A 21,710-nucleotide genomic window follows, 5' to 3' on the forward strand; every position below is an offset into this window, starting at 1 on the left:
ACACTTAGTAACTACTGAGGGAATGAATGAATTAAAAAAGGACCAGGGCTTCCCTGGTGGCGCAGTGGTTGACAGTCCGCCTGCCGATGCAGAGGACACGGGTTCGTGCCCCAGTCCGGGAATATCCCACATGCCGTGGAGCGGCTGGGTCCGTGAGCCATGGCCGCTGAGCCTGTGCATCCGGTGCCTGGAGCCTGTGCTCCGCAATGGGAGAGGCCACAACACTGAGAGGCCCGCGTACTGCAAAAAAAAAAAAAAAAAAAAGACCAGACTTCCCTGGAGGTCCAGTGGTTATGACTCCACGCTCCAATGCAGGGTACATGGGTTTGACCCCTGGTCAGGGAACTAAGATCCCACACGCCATGTGGCGCGGCCAAATAAAATAAAATTATTAAAAAAAAAAAGATCAAGAACTTCAGACTCATGTTTAACAGCTAAATGCCTCTTAAAGGGTAAGTGATTGTGGATGACTCCTTGAAATACATCAAAGGTTTTATTTTCCTTTTAGATTTATTCCATATTACAGAAGTTCTAGTAAAGTGTTACTGCCTTCTCAAAGTCTGTGATCAAAGACAGCTTCAAAACTGACATTTCCCAAAATACAAATTAAAACCACTTTACATTGGTTACATGAGTATATACATTTGTAAAAAGCTCATCAAATTTTATTCCTAAAAGATAGTTTATCAAATGTAAATTATACGTTAATAAAGTTGTTTTTTAAAAAGTTAGAAGGTACTTTACCTTAACTGTTCTAAAAAATTATCAATGTACTCTTTCCATTTTTCTGGAAATCCAAACATAAATTTCCTTATGAGATAATTTGGGTAACCTATTTAATGATAAACAAACAAAAATTACCTGAAAGTCTAGATTTTAAAGTGAAGTCATTAATTCATCAAATAATTTAAAAATATATACTTATTGCTTACTATGTGCCAGGCACTGTCATAGATACTGAGGATTCAGCAGTTAACAAAACAAACAAAAATCCCTACCTTCATGAAAACTGGCTTCTAAACAGAAAGCAAACCAATAAGTAAAACATCTCATTTGTTAGATGGTCATCGATGCTATGGAGAAAATTATGCAGTTAAGGGGAATAGGGATACCAGTGTGTTCATTCTAAAGGAGGAGAAAGGGGGCAGGCAGCTTTTCAAAAAAGGACAGAGACATTCTCACAGAAATAGCATCATTTGAGTAAAGCCCTAGGACACGAAGGAGTGAGCAATGTGGCAATATAGGGTTAAAGCAGTGGAAGCAGAGGGAACAAAGTGAAAGGGTATGAAGCAAGAGTGTGCCCGGCCTGTTTGTAGAATGACAAAGAAATCAGTGTAGTTGAAGTGGAGTGAGGAGAGGCTACTCAGATAGGTAACAGAAGTAGTTGGGGGAGATTATAAAGCCTTGGGGTCATTTTATAAACCGAGTGTTTTACTTTGGGTGAGATGGGAAGCTATAGAAAAATTCTGAGTGGAGGAGTCACAGAATTTGACTTACTTTAACAGGACTGAATTAGCTGCTATTTTGAGAACAATCTGTGGAAGTACATAGGGAGAAACAATGACACCAGTTAGGAGGTTACAGCAATGATTCAGACAAAAGATGAGGAAAGTCCAGACCACAGCGGTGCAGCAGAGGCCTGGGTTCTGGATATATCAATGGAGATAATGCCAGTAGGATGTACTGACGTACGAGATGTGAGTGTGAGAGAAACTGAGGAAACTGGCTAGCCACTGGAACCATGGAAAGAGAGGAAGACTGTAGGCTATATAGATTTAAGGGAGAAGACCACGTTTTAGACATATTAACTCTGAGACACCTGTAGACATCCTCGTGGAGATGTCAAATAAGCAGACAGAAAATGAGTTGAGTGGCTCAGGGACTATTCTTCGTTACAGATAAAATTTGGCATTTGTCAAAATATGAATGAGATTTAAGCCTAAAAGAAATCAGCACAGCACTGAGTACAGAAAGAGCTGTAGTCTATCCCATCATTCAGAGGCAAAGAAGAAAGAAAAATAAGCAAAGAAACTAAGAAGGAACAGGGAATGAGGCAGTATGAAAATATGGTATTCCAGAAGCCAAGTAAAGAAAGTGTTTCAAGAAGGTAGGTGTGATTAACTGTGTCAAGTGTACACTGGATTTAGCAATGTGGGGGCCACCAGTGACCTTGATAAAGGCTGTTTTGGTGAAGAATTGAGGATTAATGCGTGATTAAAGAGAATTCAAGAAAAAATGAGAAAGAATTCAAGAGGAATTAGATCTAAGTATAACAAATCGTCTGAGCTGTTTTGCTGTAAATGAGAGCAACAGTGGCTGAAAGAAGTGTGGTTAAAAGAGGGCCCCCCTCCCAGTTTTATTGAGAAATAACTGACATACATTACAGTATAAACTTAAGGTGTACAGTATGATGGTTTGATTTACACATATTGTCAAATGATTACAATATGTTTAGTTAACATCTAGCATCTCATATAGATACAATAAAAAGAAAAAAGCAATTTTAAAATTTATAAATGTTATGAGATGAAGATTTAGCATCTGCACCTCTCCTTCCTCACCCTCTCTCCACATTTTTACATAATTTTAATTACATCGAAGATTGTTTGCATCATTATAACAATGTGAATATTGTTCACTGCAGAACCTATTAGAATACTGTGATTATATGTCCTTTCCCCATGCTGTACATTTCATCACTGTGACTCATTTTGTAACTGGAAGTTTGTATCTTTTAATCTCCCTTACCTATTTCACTCATTCCCTGACCTCCCTCCCTTCTGGCAAGCATCTGTTCTCTTTATGAGTCTGTTTCTGTTTGTTCATTTGTTTTATTTTTTAGATTACACATACAAGTGAAATCATATGTTATTTGTTTTTCTCTGATTTATTTCACTTAAAATTTATTACCTTCTAGACATGACAACCTTCATGACAACAGCCATGTTGTCACAATAGCAAGATTTCATTCTTTTTTATGGCTGAACAATATTCTTTTGTGTGTGTATATATATATATGTACATATATATATATATACACCCATCTTTTTTTATTTTAATGTATTTATTTTATTTATTTATTTTTGACTGCGTTGGGTCTTCATTGCTGCACACGGGTTTTCTCTAGTTGCAGCGAGCGGGGGCTACTCTTTGTTGTGGCAGGTGGGCTTTTCATTGCAGTGGCTTCTCTTGTTGCAGAGCATGGGCTCTAGGCACGTGGGCTTCAGTAGTTGTGGCATGTGGGCTCAGTAGTTGTGGCCTCAAAGGCTCTAGAGCGTAGGTTCAGTAGTTGTGGTGCACGGGCTTAGTTGCTCCGCAGCATGTGGGATCTTCCTGGACCGGGGCTCGAACCTGTGTCCCCTGCACTGGCAGGCAGATTCTTTGCCACTGCGCCACCAGGGAAGTCCCACCACATCTTCTTTATCCACTCATCCATCTATGGACACTTAAGCTGTTTCTGTATCTTGGCTATTGTAAATAATGCTGCAATGAACATAGGGGTGCATTTGTCTTTTCAACTAGCGCTTTTGTTTTCTTTGGAAAAATACCCAGAACTGGATTGCTGGATCATATGGTAGTTATACTTTTAATTTTTTGAGGAACTCCCATACTGTTTTTCCTAGTGGCTGTAAGGAATTTACTTTCCCACCAACACTGCATAAGGGTTCCCTTTTCTCCACATCCTCACCAACGCATGTTATTTCTTGTCTTTTGGATAATAGCCATTCTCACAGGCATGAGGTGATATCGCATTATGGTTTTGATTAGCATTTCCCTGATGATTAGTGATGTTAAGCATCTTTTCATATCTGTTGGCCGTCTGTATGTCTTTTTTGGGAAAAGGGTTGTTTCTTCTTGTGATATTGAGCTGTATGAGTTCTTTGTATATTTTGGGTATTAATCCCTTATCAGTAATATAGTTCGCAAATATCTCCTCCTATTCAGTAGGTTGCCTTATTTTGTTGACAGTTTCTTTTGCTGTACAGAAGTTTTTTAGTTTGAGGTAGTCCCATCTGTTTATTTTTTGCTTTTTTTGCCCTTGCCTGAGGAGACAGATCCAGAAAAATACTAAGGCATATATGTCAACGAGTTTACTGCCTGTATTTTCTTCTAGGAGTTTTATGGTTTCAGGTCTTACATTTAAGTCTTTAATCCATTTTGGGTTTATTTTTGTACATGGTATGAGAAAGTAGTCTAGTTTGATTCATTTGCATGTAGATATCCAGTTTTCCCAGCATCATTTATTGAAGAGGTTGTCATTTCCCCATTATATTCTTACCTCCTTTGTCATAAATTAATTGACCAAATAAGCATGGGTTCATTTCTGGGGCCTCTAATCTGTTTAGTTGATCTATGTGGCTGTTTTGGTGCCAGTATCATACTGTCTTGATTTCTGTAGCTTAGCAGTATAGTTTGAAGTCAGGGAGTGTGGTGCCTCTAGCTTTGTTCTTCATGTATTTAGGTGTTCCTATGTTGGGTGCATATATATTTACAATTGTTATATCTTTTTCTTGGATTGCTCCCTTTACCATTATGTAATGTCCTTTTTTGTGTTGTTACAAACTTTGTTTTGAATTGTTTTGTCTGATATAAGTATCGCTAACTTGGCTTTCTTTTCATTTCCATTTGCATGGAATACCTTTTTCCATCCCCTTACTTTCTATCTGCATGTGTCTTTAGATCTGAAGTGAGTCTCTTGTAGGCAGCATATATATGGGCCTTGTGTTTCTATCCATTCAGCCACTCTATGTCTTTTGATTGGGACCATTTAGTCCATTTGCACTCAAAGTGACATTTAAAGTAGTTACTGCCATTTTGTTAATTGTTTTCTGGTTGCGTTAGCAGTTTTTCTGGTTGTGTTTATAGTTTTTGGTTCCTTTCTTCTTATTTTTTTTTTTTTGCGGTACATGGGCCTCTCACTGTTGTGGCCTCTCCCATTGCGGAGCACAGGCTCCGGACATGCAGGTTCAGCGGCCATGGCTCACGGGCCCAGGCGCTCCGCGGCATGTGGGATCTTCCCAGACCAGGGCATGAACCCACGTCCCCTGCATCGGCAGGCAGACTCTTAACCACTGTGCCACCAGGGAAGCCCTCCTTTCTTCTTTTGATGGCTATCTTTAGTGTTATATTTGGATTTCTTTCTCTTTTTTTGTGTATCTATTACAGATTTTTGGTTTGTGGTTACCATGAGGTTTATATATAGCGTGTGTGTATATGTATGTTACACAGTATATATATATATATATATATATATATATATATATATATATATAGTGTATATATATAATTATTTTAAGTTGATGATCTCTTAAATACAAATGCATTCTAACAACCCTGATTTCTTACTCAAAAGAGGGTTTTTTGTTTTTCTTTTTGATAGGAGAAAGAAGAATTACTGGAGTAATATCCTTGAGTAAAAGAGGATAGGAGCTGAAGCATAAATAGGTGGACACAGACAGGAACATGGAAAGTTTGTGCACAATAAAAGCAGGTACAGATACAAGCAGGTGAGCAAATGTGACAGAGAGGTTTTCTTTTGATTGTGCCTATTGCTCAAGTCCTCTTCTTGCTCCCCTACCCACCTAGATGAGAGAGGGAGGTAGATGTGTAAAAATATGAAAGCGTTATCAAGGAGGATGGGAGAGTGAATGGATTAGGGAGCTGTGGTAGGATACCAAGGGGCACTAAGTGACCAAAACTTGTTGCTGGTAATCATAAATTTAAGGTGGACTACTCAGATGTGTTTTTCTTCAGTCACTTTAGCTGTGTACAAGGCATAGGCAGAAAATTAGATTGTATCAGGACTGGGGTTGTACCGGGCAGGTTCAACAAAGAGAGGAATTGGGGAGCTAAATTATATTCTTATAATTTATTTTTACAATTTCTCACAAACAAGGAACATCTGACTTGAATGTTTTTTAAATTACTGGACTTAAACTGTCAATAAGAGTGATTAAACCAGAGGAAAGGATCAACATACAGAACAGTTTTACATAATGTTGGCAATTTTATTTTTAATTTTTAGTTTTGATATATAATTTTAAAACACCTAGTAAAAAGCAAAAAAATGTATATCACTGTTAGATATATGGTTAATTGTTTCACTTAGTAAACTAATTCATCAATTAGTAATGACAGTTTTTACCTGCTTCTTTCATGGAAATCCGGTCTATCATTCCTTTTAATATATACATGTTGCCTGATAAAGTCCTAAGTTTGTTGTGCTTAATCCGTTCTATAATTGCATTACTGTGCCAATATATGTTAGTGATGTCTCTAGGAGAAAAAATAGCTTAGTTAAAACCAAAACATTCACATTTTACCAAGAGTCACAATGTACATATATAAGCATGTAAATTTATAACAGAAAGTAATAAATTTGCCCTCCAGCTACAATACTATTAATCTAGTTACAAAACATTTGAGGGCCAAACATTGCAACAGAACTCAGCCTCTTGGCTAATGTGATCCTCAGAGTACCAAGAAACTGTATTGTGGCCAAACTATACCCCTAGTATAAAATATATCATTAGCAAGAAAGCACAGCCTTCTTCATCTGGTGCTAACAACTGATGCTCAGCTTCCAAAGGATGATTTCCCTGTCCCTCTCCTCAGGGGCTATACTGTGTTAGCTTTCACGCAGTTATATGGTTTGGATTATTCTAATCTTGTGTTTTTTCCCCTCACTACATAGCCAAATGTCTTTACCTTCCTCTTTGGAAAGTACCAAAAAGAGGTTCAAATTGGGAAAAAACAAACTGCAGTATCAAATCACTGACCCACAAATCTACTCTTCATACTTCCTTACGTGAAACTAAGAATAAATATAAAATAGAAAAAAACAAAGTATGAAGATGTATTAGATAAATGTTGAACATTCTTTGATTCATTAGATAACTAATAAGAAACATTCTAAATATAAATGTAATAAATAAGAAAGTTAAGTTCTTTAGTTTGGTCAAATGGAATTAAATTCATACATTATACTTTAACACAATATTCTCGTCTTCTGTTCTTTCTATCTTTATTTATTTTATTTAACAAATATTTAAATAGTACTCTAAAAGTACTGTTCTCAAAGTCTTATAAATATTAACTCATTTAATCCTCAAAATAACCCAAAAGGTAGGTCATACTGTTATTGTCATCATGCAAATGAAGAAAATGAGACTAAAAGAGGATAAGTAATTTGCCCAACTCATACAGCCAGTAAAGAGCAGTAATGGGATTCCAACAAGGGCAATCAATGCTGCCTCTGGATATTAAGGAAACGGGTGCAAGGCAGGCAGAAATAAAGTGAGCAAGACTGATTTTATACACTTATAAACTTGCAGGTAAGTGTCTTGAACAGTGATACACTGTATTGTTTTATTACAACCTTTTATTACAATTTTTTTTTAACTACTAAGAAAATTAGTTTTGAAGAATAGGAAACTGTGCTAATAGAGTAGCAGAACTAGGCAAAGCCCACTTACCAGATGATGCTTTCGCTTTAGGGAGAACCAGAAAGTGCCAATGATTACTTAATATATAGCTGTATGGCAAAGTGTTATATATTTTGATTTCTTTTCTGGATCAGTAATTTATATCTGGTTGTCCCAATTTAGATGTGAGAATCTGGACTGAAATGCATGTAGTAATATTAACTAATCATATATAATTAAGCAGATAATACCAGTTCACTTATTAGAACCTCTGAAAAAAATAAAGCACTGTGTATACAAATTGCAGCTGTCACTATTTTAAAAATAATTTGAGTTAACAGACAAAAGCAAGAAAGCTGGTTACAATCACAATGGTCATACTCATTTTACTTTACTGCCATCAGTTTGTAACCTCATTAGAAAGTCTTTGTTTTGTACCAAGATGCAATTTGTCATGCATCTCCTTTTAAGCTCTTACACACAAGTATATCTTATCACAAATTTTATTAAAAGAATACCGAAAAGTTATACTTACGTCAATTTTCCTTCTACACATATAGCAGTGTTATCATTGATGACTTTAATCATCCATTCCTGTAGCTGGACTACCTAATTAAGCATAAAATGAAGTATGTTATTTTTTGTATTATTTGTAGCATATGCATTACAAAATCAATTTACATTAAATTAAAAGAAAAAACTTAGACGAGTAATCCAAATGAGTCCTTAGTGTTCATCTACGTAAGAATCACATTCTATTTTAAATAACAATAAGGTAAAAACTCTTATACATAATTGAACAAAAGATGAATGGAGGACTTCCCTGGTGGCACAGTGGTTAAGAATCTGCCTGTCAGTGTGGGGACATGGGTTCAAGCCCTGGTCCAGGAAGATCTCACATGCCACAGAGCAACTAAGACACAACTACTGAGCCTGTGCTCTAGAGCCGGGGAGCCACAACTACTGAAGGCCGCACACCTAGAGCCTGTGCTCCGCAACAAGAAGCCAGCCACCGCAATGAGAAGCCTGCGCACTGCAGCAAAGAGTAGCCCCTGCTCTCCACGAGTAGAGAAAGCCTGAGCACAGCAACGAAGACACAATGCAGCCAAAAACAAAATATAAATAAATTAATTAAAAAAAAAAAAGATGAATGGAGAGAGACTGAACTGAGGTTGTACTGCAGAGTTTGCTCTCCAATCCAGAATCAATTATACTTTAAATATTCTTATGTCAAATACCCTTAACCACTAGGGGGAAAAAAACACCTAAAATCCTAAGGTATCCATTAAAATACCCAAACTCACAAGAGACCCAATAACTTGGAGAAAAAAACAGTTGTGTAATATACATTTCACCATCACTCTTACCCTTATATAATTAGAGCTTTTTTTTTTTTTGCAAAGTTGATTTGGAGTTGCATTCAATTTCCTATAAAGGTGACTGCTAGTAATCTATATTTAGTATTCTATTCCAAAGCAAACAACTGAACAGCTCAGAGAATTCTTTATTTTAGGACAAGTAAAATCCTACATTACTATAAAGGAAGATTTCTGTGAACAACTGTGTTATGAAATTATTGCTTTTATTGTGTAACAATCTAATAATGAACTATTTCTGATGACAAATACATCCATAAAAGTCATACTTTGAGTCGCCATTTATTTTATATATAAAATTATAAACTTACATATAAAGACAAACTATTCTGTGGTAGTTTTATGCTGAGTCAGGAAACTAAAACGGAAGGGTATTCATTTAAAAAATTACAGGTAGGACTTGGGAAAGAGGCAATAAAATTTTTTTTTCCTACTTCTACATTTGGAACTATAAGATATATCAAAGAATCTATCAGATGGAGATGGTATTAACAATAAAAGCTAACAGTAGGCAGTGTTCCAAGCATCTAAGGTACACTGACTCATGTTATTCTCATAACACTAGGAGGCAGGTACAATTATCTTCATTTCATAGATAAAGAAACTCTGTAAAGTCTAGTTCAATAACTTGCCTGTATCACACAGAGCTAGTTAGTAGCACAGATGGGTTACAAATCTAGGAACTCTGGCTCCATGATCCTGTATCATACTGCTTACATAAAATACCAAGGGACTTCCCTGGTGGTCCAGTGAGTAAGACTCTGTGTTCCCAATGCAGGGGGCCCCAGGTTCTATCCCTGGTTGGGGAACTAGATCCCGCATGCATGCTGCAACTAAGAGTCCGTATGCCGCAACTAAGAAGTCCTCACACAGCAACTAGAGATCCCACATGCTGCAACTAAGACTCCGCACAGCCAAAATAAAACAAACAAAAAAAAAACAAACAAAAAAAACAAACTATGTTGTTAAAAAAAGAAAGAAAAAATCGGAACTTCCCTGGTGTCGCAGCGGTTAAGAATCTGCCTGCCAATGCAGGGGACATGGGTTTGATCCCTTCTCCAGGAAGATCCCACATGCCGTGGAGCAACTAAGCCCGGGCACCACAACTACTAAGCCTGTGCTCTAGAGTCCGGGAGCCCGCATGCCTAGAGCCTGTGCTCCGCAATAAGAGAAGCCACTGCAATGAGAAGCCTGTGCACTGCAATGAAGAATAACCCCCGCTCGCTGCAACTAGAGAACTCCCGCGCACAGCAATGAAGACGCAATGCAGCCAAAAATAAATTATTTAAGAAAAAAAATCAAATATTCATTCATCAAACATTTGTTGAGCTCTACTATGCTCCAGGCACTGGTTTAGGCGTGGGATTCATCCAGAAACATAATAAAAAGGCCACCCTCTTTAGAGCCAACATTTGTGTTGTATGTGTGGTGGTGGTGAGGGTTGGTGAGGGGGCTGGAAACAAGCAGAGTGGTGGTGGTGATATTCAAATAAATGGACAATAATAAAATGTCAGGCAGTGATAATATTAAAAATAAGTATAAATGGAGGATTTTGTTTTTTAGACAGGATAGTCAGGGAAGGTCTTGGAACAGAGAACTGAATGAAGTAAGGAATGAGCCATATGGATATCTGGGAGTAATTCTTCCAGGTAGAGGGAACAAGTACAAAGGCCCTAAGTAGGTAGCAAGGAGGGCACAGTAGCTTGAAAAGAGTAAGCAAGAGAGATGAGATGAGGCTGGATATCTCCAGGATTGAATTATGTAGAGTCCTACAAGCTATGGTAAAGGTTTAGTGTTTTCTCTCTCTCTTTTTTTGGCCGCCATGCGGCATGCGGTATCTTAGTTCCCCAACCAGGGATCGAACCTGTGCGCCCCCCATCCCCCACTCAACAGCCAATGAAAGTGCTGTGGAGTCTTAATCACTGGACCACCAGGGAAGTCCCAGTGATTTCTCTTGAGGTGAGAAGTTACTAGAGGATTTTGAGCAGAGGAGTGACATGATTTAATATTCTATTAAGGGGCTGCTGGGTAGAAATTGGCCTATATATAAAGATTCTGGCCTCTATTTAGAAAACAGACTGAAGGGGAGAGAGGCAATAGTGGAAACAGGGAGACTATAAGGCTACTGTAGTAATCCAAGAGATTACTGTGCCTTGGACTAGGAGGTAGTGGTTGAGCAATAAGGAGTGGTCAGATTCAGGACAGCAGAGACAACAGGATTTCTTCACAGTTTAGATGTGCAGTATGAGAGAGAGAGACAGAGACAGAGAGACAGAGAAAGAGAGAGATAGCAAAAAAAGCCCAAAATGAACCTAAAATTTTTACCTATTTGGTGAAATGGTATTACTTTGTACCAATATGGGACACAATGTTAAATTTGAGATGCCTATTAGGTATCAATAGAGAAGCTGTACAGATAATTGCATATGTGAGTAGGGTTTACAAGAATGTTCTGGGCTGGACATATATATTTGGCAGCTATCAGCAGAGAAATGGAATTTAAAGCTATGGCACTAGATAATAATAGTCTAGAGAGAATCAGTTTCTAGGATTCTAGGGAATCCAACATTTACAGGTTGTTACAGGAGAAAGTAGCAAAGGGGAGTGAGAATGCCCAGTGAGGTTGCAGAAAATTAGGAGAGAGTTCCTAGAACCTAAGCAAAAAAGCAATACAAAATTTTGAGAAGGATGTTCTGATTCACTGTGTTAACCTCCCCCATGAGTGACAGAATAAGGAATAAGAATAATCATTGGATTTAATGATATGGAAATCATTGGTGAACCTGAAAAAAGCAATTTTCATGGCGTAGTGAATATGAATGTCCAAAGTGGAACTTGCTCAATAGGGAATGAGATAAGAAGAAATGATCACTGTGAATATATATACCTCATTCAAGGTGTTTTGCTGTAACAAGCAAACAAAAAAAGGGGTGGTAGCTGGAGTGGGATATGGAGTAAAAGGAAGGTAGACTTTTTCTTCATATTTTTTAAAAAACGCAGGTCATGGGCTTCCCTGGTGGCGCAGTGGTTGAGAGTCCGCCTGCCAATGCAGGGGACGCGGGTTCGTGCCCCGGTCCGGGAAGATCCCACATGCCGCGGAGCGGCTGCGCCTGTGAGCCATGGCCGCTGAGCCTGCGCGTCCGGAGCCTGTGCTCCGCGACGGGAGAGGCCACAGCGGTGAGAGGCCCGCGTACCGCAAAAAAAAAAAAAAACAAAAAAAAAAAACGCAGGTCATGTTTCAGCATGTTTATATACTAATGGGAATGATGCAGAAGAGAGGAAAAAATTGAGGGAAGAAGGACAAAATCCTTTAGGTGGTAGGAGGAAATGAACTGGCCTTGAAAAGGAACACAAACTGTTCATCCATTTTAACAGAAGGAAACACAGAATATGTGGATATAGCAGCAAACAGACTGATAGATTTGGTGATGGGAATATGAGGTTCTCAATGAACTGAGAATGAGGAGGAAAGAGAAGGTTTGGAGGTTTTAAGAGAGAATAAGAGTGGCATACTCCTCTAGGAAAGTCAGAGTGTGGGGTGGATTGACAAGTGAAATCTAGCAGGACTGATGGGCAATACTGAGAGCCCATTTAAGGTTTGTTGTCAAATTTAAAATGAGACTAGTCAACATCGTTGTACATTTTGTTCCAGTCATCTTCTACTTCTCAGGTACAGATGTGTAGCAAAAAAAAAAAAGAGTAAAATTTAACCAGGGTTACAATTTTGCCAGAGGAAGACAGAAGGAAAAGCAATAAACAGAACTGAGTTTAGTCAAGGGGATGATTATAATGATGGACCATGGACTCTATGTAAGGTAAGAGAAATGAGGACAGAAAAGATTTGATGAACTGAAGGTTGTCTTAGTGGGGTGGAGTATTGATGGTGGGGATGGGGGAAAAGTACTAGAGGTAGAATGATCTGAGCACACAGGATTTAATAGCGAGAGTGGGATGCTTGAAAGTGAGGAGCTGGTGCATGGACTGGCAAAGACAAGGGATGGGTATGACTAGAGTTGAGGGTATTGGTAGGGAGAACGTCTCTGAAAATCAAGAATTCAAGGAGGCTGGATAGATTATCTGCATGGATATTGATGTCACAAGAGTTGACGACAGAAGGAGTAGCACAGGAAAAAGTAACAGGTGTCAAAACCCTTCAACAGGATGCAAGCTCATAACTAGGAGGTTGCACTGTAGATGACTACAAAAGGACAGAGGGAGTGGTAAAGCCTTATGGCACATGCTTCAAAAGTTAGGGAGGGGGAAGGAGTGGTTTTAGAAAGAAGGAAGGAAAAATGACCTGCAACAAGGATGAGGAACAAGAGGAACGCACATTATATCATCTCTAGGTCCAACAGAATATGGGATATGGGAGAAAAAAGAGCCACCATTTAAGAGAAACAGCCATAATTTTAGTTAGAGCAAAGTTAAGAAATGTTCATAGAAGATTGAGAATATAACATTTTGCTAATGCTGTAACTCGAGTTCAAGAGAGCAATGTAATGTTGGGAGAGTTAAAGATGAGTGAGAGACTGGGTCAGACTAAGGCATGTACAGAACTGTACAGAGACCTGGGAGGCTTGGACTTTGTGTAGTAGCTGAGGTAAACAGTACTATAGAGATGATGGAATTAATATTGTAGGGTCTCTTAGAACAGATGTCTTTAAATCTTTTAATCCACCTCATATTTTTAAGACAACATCTAAAACTTTTCCTCGTAAGTCTAAACATTTGCAAATAATGCAATTTCCAATAAATACACTGAGATACGAAACTGTAACTGTTATACCGCTCTTAAAAATTTAGACAGGGACTTCCCTGGTGGCACAGTGGTTAAGAATCTGCCTGCCAATGCAGGGGACACAGGTTAGAGCCCTGGTCTGGGAAGATCCCACATGCCGCAGAGCAACTAAGTCCATGAGCCACAACTACTGAGCCTGTGCTCTAGAGCCCACAAGCCACAACTACTGAGCCTGTGTGCCACAACTACTGAAGCCTGCATGCCTAGAGCCCGTGCTCTGCAACAAGAGAAGCCACCACAATGAGAAGCACGTGCACCACAAAGAAGAGTAGCTCCCTCTCACCTCAACTAGAGAAAGCCCTCGCACAGCAATGAAGACCCAACGTAGCCGAAAATAAATAAATAAATTAAAAAAAAAATTTAGACAGAATTCAAATATCTCAGTCTGATACCTACAATCATCCTTTTAAAAATAAAGGCTCAAACCTTTACCAATTGGAAAGTTTACATTGTATCTTCCTCCTTGAACTTGCATTTCTATTACACTTCCTACAGAGAACTTATCCTAATATAACATAGTTTGATGGTCTAAAGTCTTTCATTGATCCCTCTGTATTACAACAGAAAAGCTTCTCAAATCTTCAGATGCTGTAACTCTTCTTTTAACTGCTGTTAATAGAAGCCCAAGAATCAGGAAAAATAAAATTTAAGAAGAATACCTCACTGTTCATCCCCAAAGGGAGTTGCAGACTGTACTAGTAATAGAGCAAAGTAAGAGTTAATGCCTAGGTCTTACTTTTAATCCACTGTTCTTTTCACTAGGCCACACTGCCTCTACACTAAATAATATCAAAACTCCAAAATGAAGATACTGTTAATGAGAAAGCAAAAGAGCTCATGCTCTTGAAGAATGGGTATAAAAACAAATATACATCTGCCTTAAAAGTTTTCCTACCTTATTTTTTTTAACTCCATTAGTAATAGTTTGGCATGTACTTGGAGAAAGTTTCCAGGCATTGCTTTTGGATCTCTGAGGTATTCCTATATGAAATCTTGGAGTTGCAAGCACAATTTTACATGTATCATTCATGGAACCTGGAAGATCAGTCTCCCTGGGCATTGTTTTCTCATTTCCTTCCTTAATTTCCTGTTTTGAAGTGCCTTCTGTTGTAATCTTACTATCATCAGAAACCATTAATTGACTGCCGTTTTTAAAAGGAACACAGAGAGTCTCAATGGTGGTATTTTGGGATTTTTCACAGGTAGAATCAGTGCCTTCTAAAACAAATGTGTCCTTTTTGGACTTAGTGGTTGCAACTGTATTCTCCTTAGAGTGAAGAACTTGTCTAGCCAACTGAGCTCTAGTTAATGCCTTGTTTGAGACTCCTGCAGCTGAATCATTTTCATGTTCTTGGTTCAGAATTGGAAGCTCTGCAAAAAACACAAAACCAAACAAAATTTATAGAAGGATAATATGAAATTAAAAGAGAGCAACAGAACAACTGAAAACTTCTAATATTTTTTTCCTTTTTAAAACTGAAGTATAATTGACTTAAATATTAGTTTCAGGGTATATAACATAAGGATTCAGTATTTTTACACATTACAAATAACACACAACATAGGATCACCAAAATAACTTGTTACCATCTGTCACCATGCAAAGTTATTACAATACGATTGGCCACATTCCCTATGCCGTACATGAAATCCCCGTGACTTATTTATTGTATAACTGGGAGTCTGTATTACTGATCTCCCTCATCTATTTCACTCATTTCCCCCGCCCCAGGCAACTACCAGTTTGTTCTGTATATCTATAGGTCTGTTTCTGTTTTGTTATGTTTGTTCATTTGTTTTGTAAAACTGTTTATATTAAAAAGTCTTCAGGTTAGAAATGTTCCACCCTCCTGCCCAGTCTTTCTCTGAGTGCAGCTGGCTTTTACAACTCAATCTTTTATCCACAGTCAATGCTTGTTGCCTACACAGGGGAAATAATTTTATCTAGCACATTTAGCTATACATGGAAATAACAAACAAAACAAAACAAAAAGCACTTTACCATAAGTTAAATTGCACAGAGGTGACTTCTTTTCCTGCTGATATTGAATCTTTTGCTTGACTGACAGGAAAATATTATTTGATGATTCTGAAGGAACTTCTTGGACTGAGGCTGCGTTTTTTTTTTAAAAGAAAGAAGTTGAGTTGTATTAGTCACTGAGAAGAAAAAACTGCCTTAGAAAAAATCTTGGAATAGACTTAGGTTCAGTAATGATCCAACCAATAGTGTATACTTACGGAATATATGACAGTTACATTAACTTTTTTCCCTTTATTATTGTCTCATGCCTTCAACAGATTATCTATACCTACATTATGCTGAGAAAAAATTTTTTTAAAACTTCTCCACATTACTTGCCAACTCTAGACAAAAGTATACTACTGAACTTAGAAGCCTAGACATCTGGAATAACATTCTGTTTCTGCCACAAATCAGTGTTAAGGTTATATATGAAGTGCCATCCAGCCTTGAAAATTCTGATTTTGCTTCTGGTTGCTGGAAATTTCTAAAATGTGGAAGAACAGTTGAAAAGTTGTAACTTATACTTTAAAAATCAAAATGTTGAGATTCAGTAGCAGACTAAACCATAATTTATACTTCTTTGACATCTCTTTAGCAGGTCTTCAAAGGCACAAATCTGGTAGGCTTATCAACTAGAAAAATAGGAACTAATAGTATTATTTACATTTTATTCTGCTTTACATCCTAGATGGTTAGTTTTGTTTCTTGAATACAGAAATGAATTTCTGTCACACAAAAAGGGGAAGGTAATCGACTTAATTTGTACCAGAGAAGGAAAAACTGAATTATTTTATATGTTTAATTTTTTTTTTGGTGGTACGCAGGTCTCTCACTGCTGTGGCCTCTCCCGTTGCGGAGCACAGGCTCCGGACAGGCAGGCTCAACGGCCATGGCTCACGGGCCCAGCCGCTCCGCGGCATGTGGCATCTTCCTGGACCGGGGCACGAACCCGCGTCCCCTGCTTCGGCAGGCGGACTCTCAACCACTGCACCACCAGGGAAGCCCTATATGTTTAATTTTAAATATTACACTTGAAAAAATTAGTAGTGATTATACTTTAATAAGTATGCCGCTTTGGCCTTTTTATTTTATTATATTTTTAGATTTTATTATAAAATCTAAAATTTTTAGATTTTATTATAATGATGTGTCATAAAAGAAGGATAAGTTTCTACTTCTTTAATTCATTCTACTAGAAATGAAAAAGCAAGGTAGTAAAGATGAGTAGGTAATTCAATCAAATATAAATAACATGCTATATAGAACTTGGGCCGTTTATTTGAGAGTCCAAGGATCCATGCAGAGACTCTCCAAAAGATCTCTGAAAATATATACAAAATCTGTGTTTGTATATATGTGCATTTTCTGGGGAAAGATTCATCAGATTCTCAAAGTAGTCAGTTACTTCTCTCTAATTCCACTTTACATATAAAACATGCTTTAATATACATTATTTCATTTGCTTCTCCCTTTTTTCCTAGACTGTATGAGATTATTTTGTATACTCCCCCACCTCTATCCTAAACTCCCTTAGAAAACTCTGCTTTTTGTGTCAAAATATATCACTGTCTTTGAAATGCAACAATATACCCACAATCTATCGTACAGTAGTTAAGAGCATGGGCTTTCTAATAGATACCTGTATTTAATTCTCAGCCCATCACTTATTACCTGTGAGACACAGAGCAGATGTGACATATTTAAAAGCTCCAACTCCGAGACTATTAAATACGCATGTAACCATAGTGTTTGCTCAAAGAATCAAAAGAAATAATGCATGTAAAGTATCTTTATCAATTATTGCAACTCATTAAAATCTCAATTTCAAGTGTCCCAATTTCTGATCACCTTATATCTTTCCAGATCATTCTCTCAAATTCACTGACCATCCCAACAAGACCTACACTTCTTCACACTTCTTCACCTCCTTCAGGTCTTCTTTTCTCTGTCTAACCAACTTAAATTTCATGGCCAATTGTGACCACCCCCTTGCACACACACCCCAACTCCTTTGTCCCTTTTTCACATCATCCTACAGGCATACCTCGGAAATATTGTGGGTTGAGTTCCAGACCACTGCAATAAAGTGAGTATCACAATAAAGTGAGCCATGTGAATTTTATTTCCCAATGCATATGAAAGTTATATTTATATTATATTGTAGTCTATTAAGAGTGCAACAGTCTTATGTCCAAGAAAAAAATGTACATACCTTAATTTAAAAAATTATTGCTAAAAACACAATTTTTTTATAGCAACTTTACTGTTTAAAAATGGTAACCATATCTGACAACACAGGATTGCCACAAACCTTCAATTTATAAAGACCGCAATATCTGTGAAGAGCAATAAAGTGAACTGCAATAAAACGAGGATGCCTGTATTTGGCAAAATTACAGTCCTGATAAAATCCAACCCCCTTCCTATTCCCCACCAGCACCTATGCAGCTAGAGGAAAACTCACAACCATACTGATTGGTCTTATCTAAATTCATGCCCACAAATCTCAAGTAAGTCCTTAACATTGCCCAGGAAATCAGGCCTAGGCCATTTACTCTTTCGCTCTCCTACACTATTCAAACCTTCTCAGACTTCAATACCTGCTTCCCATTCTCACTCTCAACTGATGACTTGACTTCGTATTTCAGATTATTTCTGAAGTCACATAACACTGCCTACCTTCTTGTCTGATGTTCTGTTTATGTTCCCAGCAAAGGCCAAACATCCACTTTTAGATTCTATTCCCTCTCAACTACTCAAGAATATCATACTACAAATCTCAGTTTTTCCTTCCCTAGTGGATCATTCCCAAAAGCACACCAAGATGATGTTATTTCACCAATCATTAAAAACAACAAGATCTTCTTAAACCATACTTCCCATATTTCTCTGCTCCCCTCAAAAAGAACTATGTTCACCATCATCAATTTCTCTCCTCACACTCTCTCTTGAACCCTCCTGAATCACGTTTTTGCTCCTATCACTCCACCAAAACTGCCCACATCAGTCATCAATGATTTCCACGTTGCTAAATACAACAGTCAAATCTCAGCCTTCATCTTTCTTGACTGATTAGCAGCATTAGACACAGCTAATGACAACTTCCTCAAAAGCATTTTGTTTTCTTGGGTTTTTCTTCTTCCTCATCTTCTCAGTGGCCTTCAGTACTTCCTACTCTTTCTTCTAACTTCTAAATTTCAGGGTGCCCCAGGACTCATCCTTGAATGTTTTTTCTGTGTACACTTACTCCCTGATGATCCCATCTAACCTCATAGCTTTAAATACCATTTAGGTGCTAATGACTCTCAAATGTATTTTTCACACCTGGACCACTTCCCTAAATTCCAACTACTTTTTTTCAAAAGCCTAATTCACAACTACACTTCAATTTTTAACAGACATATCAAAATTGACATGACAAAAAACATAATTGCTGAGCCCCCAATCCCACTCCACCTCTGTCTGCCTCACCTCAGTTAAATCGTTCCAGTTGCTCGAGCAAAAAAAAAACCAAAACCAAACAAACAAATCACCCTTTATACCTCTTATATTCCACATCCAATCTCTAAGCTAATGCTGTTGGCTCTTCCTTCAAAATATATCTGGAATTCAGCCACTCCTTATTATCTTCACTGCTACCACCTGACCAAGCCAACACCCTCTCTCAACTGAATTACTTCATTAACTATTTCAAATTTAAAAATATAAGTCAGATCGTGTCATTCCTCTGCTCAAAACTCTCCAGTGGCTCCTTAATGTGTTCACAATAAAAGCCCAAACTCTAACATTCACCTACAAGGCCCTGCATTATCTGACCCTCTATTTATCCGTTCCTTCCCAGCTCTGTCCACTCACCCATGATAATCTCACAGCTAGTCCACATGCTTCTATTTCAGGGCATTTGTACCAGCTGAAGGATCATCCTTCCCCATTCAGTCCCCAAGATATCTGTATCTAGTGCCTCCTTCAATTTTTGGCTCAAATGCCACCTTATTGAAACACTGACCACCCCATTGAAAATTACAACCTCCTCCAACTCTCCCCATCAAGCTTACTCTTTTTCTTTCCAGAGCATTTTTCTTCTATTATACCCTAAAAAATACTTATTTGGTGATCTGTCTCCCAGCAACTGAATGTAAGCTCGCTTCATGAGGGCAGAGATTTTTGTTCATTTTGTTCACTGCTGTATCCCGCCCGAGTGCCTAAAACAGTATCAGACACAATAAACACTTTTTAAACCAACACGTAATAAAACTAACCTCTTAGTGAACTGTCTTCTGGCTGGAACGATTTGTTGTTTTCCTTTCCTTCACAGAGGTAGGTATGCTGTAATACTCCTTCCTCAGCGCCGTTAGGCGTGAAAATTTTATTACTTTCATTTGTTCGTGGTTCCAACAAACTGTTTCTTGATGCTTGTTCTTGCTTGTTACGTAGTACTTTTTCTTTCATTCTTTGAAATATTTTTCCTGGTGATTCATAGCTTGCTTTATTTTTTAATCCATCCTTGTTGGGTTTTATAGCACTGATATCAAGAGAACTGTTAGAGGTGGTAGCCTCTGCTAGCATGGTAGATTGAAATTTATTATTAAAAACTGTTATTTCTAGGAACTGACTCTTTTTATGGTCATTCCATTTTAAAGAGGACTTCTGATATTTCGCCAAATCTTTTACAGGAGTAAGTGTGCCTGAAGGAATGCTGTCAAAAAAGACTGCATGCATGGGCATATTTCTCCTCTGAGAAGATGTCTCTGAAGACAAGTGAATTCCTGGATGTTTCAAAGGTGTTGCAATCATCTTGATAAACAGTAGCAACAAATTTCCTCTAAGAGAATATTCACTTAAACACAATTTTCAGGATAGACCTTCAGCAAGGGGCCAGAAGAACCTGTAGTTCAATGTGAAATCAACCTTTACCATGCTTTGGTACAGAAAAAGTTAAGTTTATTTGCTTTCCATAACAACATTATACTAATTAAAAGGTTTAATCGGTTCATAACAACACTGGATAATCTATAGCTCACAAATCAGATGAAGATTTTATATTTTTGTTAAAGCCTCATTTTACTATTTTTCAATGATAAACAGTTTGGCTTTTAAATTTACTTCTCTACGAAAAAGCAGCTTTCACCAAGTCTTCTACTTAATCGCTCTAGGGGCTGAATTTTGAATATTTGTTTTTGAAATTTATTTGAACCTCAAGTCCTGTAAGTTCCAATCTATATTTGCATCAAAAGCCATTAACTGACATTTGCATATGGCACTACATTAAGTTATAAAAGATTAAATTTCACCAATATGGTTTTTCCTTTTAGGCACTTAAATTTTAAGGCAGCAGCTACAATGATATATCCTAATGAAGGCTAAAAATCCATTCAATTTTTAAGTTAAATAACCTCCAATCCTGATTTTGTTATGCTGCAGAACATTTTAATTGTGAGGTTTTTGTTTAAAAAAACCCCTCAAATCAAAAGTAAATTATATACATTCTAATTTTCTAAACATTTACTGCTACTTAGAATTTTTAGAGGAAATCATGCACTTGGGCATACATGGTCTTAGACTTGTTTTAGCTTGCTTCTTACATATAAATTTTATTTCCCACACCTAGAAATTAAGATTCTAGGTGATGAACCATACAGTTACATTCTGTAATACCTGGTAAATTAACAAAATATTTCAACCTGAGGAGCTCAGAACTTGAAAATCTAGATTTATAGCATCTCTGATCACTGAATTTATAACTATTCCAACCAGTCTTTGACATCATATAAACATAAAAAGCCTATTTCAGAAAATACAAATGCAATCAGACCAAAGACATCAAGTATCTTTATCTACAGTAACTTCTGTAAGAAACAAATATGCAAGTTAAAAATTCATATACGAATTACCATTTTATCCAACAGTTTATAAGAGAAAAAAAGAAGGAAATATTCCTCGATAACAAGAGCTGACAAAAAAGGGTTATCCTGGGAATGACACAAAAACCACTGAATTCAGCAAATATGTATTAATGTATATATTTATGCATTTGGCAATGTGGTAGTGACAGGAACGCTGTGCTGAGAGTTGTAATACTAGCCATTCTC

The 21,710-nt window shown here is 37.4% G+C and overlaps 1 protein-coding gene across 3 annotated transcripts in view; it reads right to left on the reverse strand.

Annotated features, from left to right (window-relative positions):
* MIS18BP1 (MIS18 binding protein 1) overlaps positions 1-21,710 on the reverse strand; it is a 61,998-nt gene that overhangs the window by 36,308 nt on the left and 3,980 nt on the right. For all 3 annotated transcript variants that reach the window (XM_060294783.1, XM_030854877.2, XM_030854875.2), the window contains 6 exons: positions 19,881-20,506; positions 15,601-15,711; positions 14,494-14,969; positions 7,960-8,033; positions 6,146-6,276; positions 745-832 (listed from right to left, as the gene is read on the reverse strand). In XM_060294783.1, the coding sequence (XP_060150766.1) occupies positions 745-832; positions 6,146-6,276; positions 7,960-8,033; positions 14,494-14,969; positions 15,601-15,711; positions 19,881-20,415 (1,415 nt within the window). In that variant the 5' untranslated portion in view covers positions 20,416-20,506. The remainder of the gene's footprint in view (positions 1-744; positions 833-6,145; positions 6,277-7,959; positions 8,034-14,493; positions 14,970-15,600; positions 15,712-19,880; positions 20,507-21,710) is intronic.

This window comes from Globicephala melas, chromosome 2 (genome assembly GCF_963455315.2).
Source record: "Globicephala melas chromosome 2, mGloMel1.2, whole genome shotgun sequence".
Lineage (NCBI taxonomy): Eukaryota > Metazoa > Chordata > Mammalia > Artiodactyla > Delphinidae > Globicephala > Globicephala melas.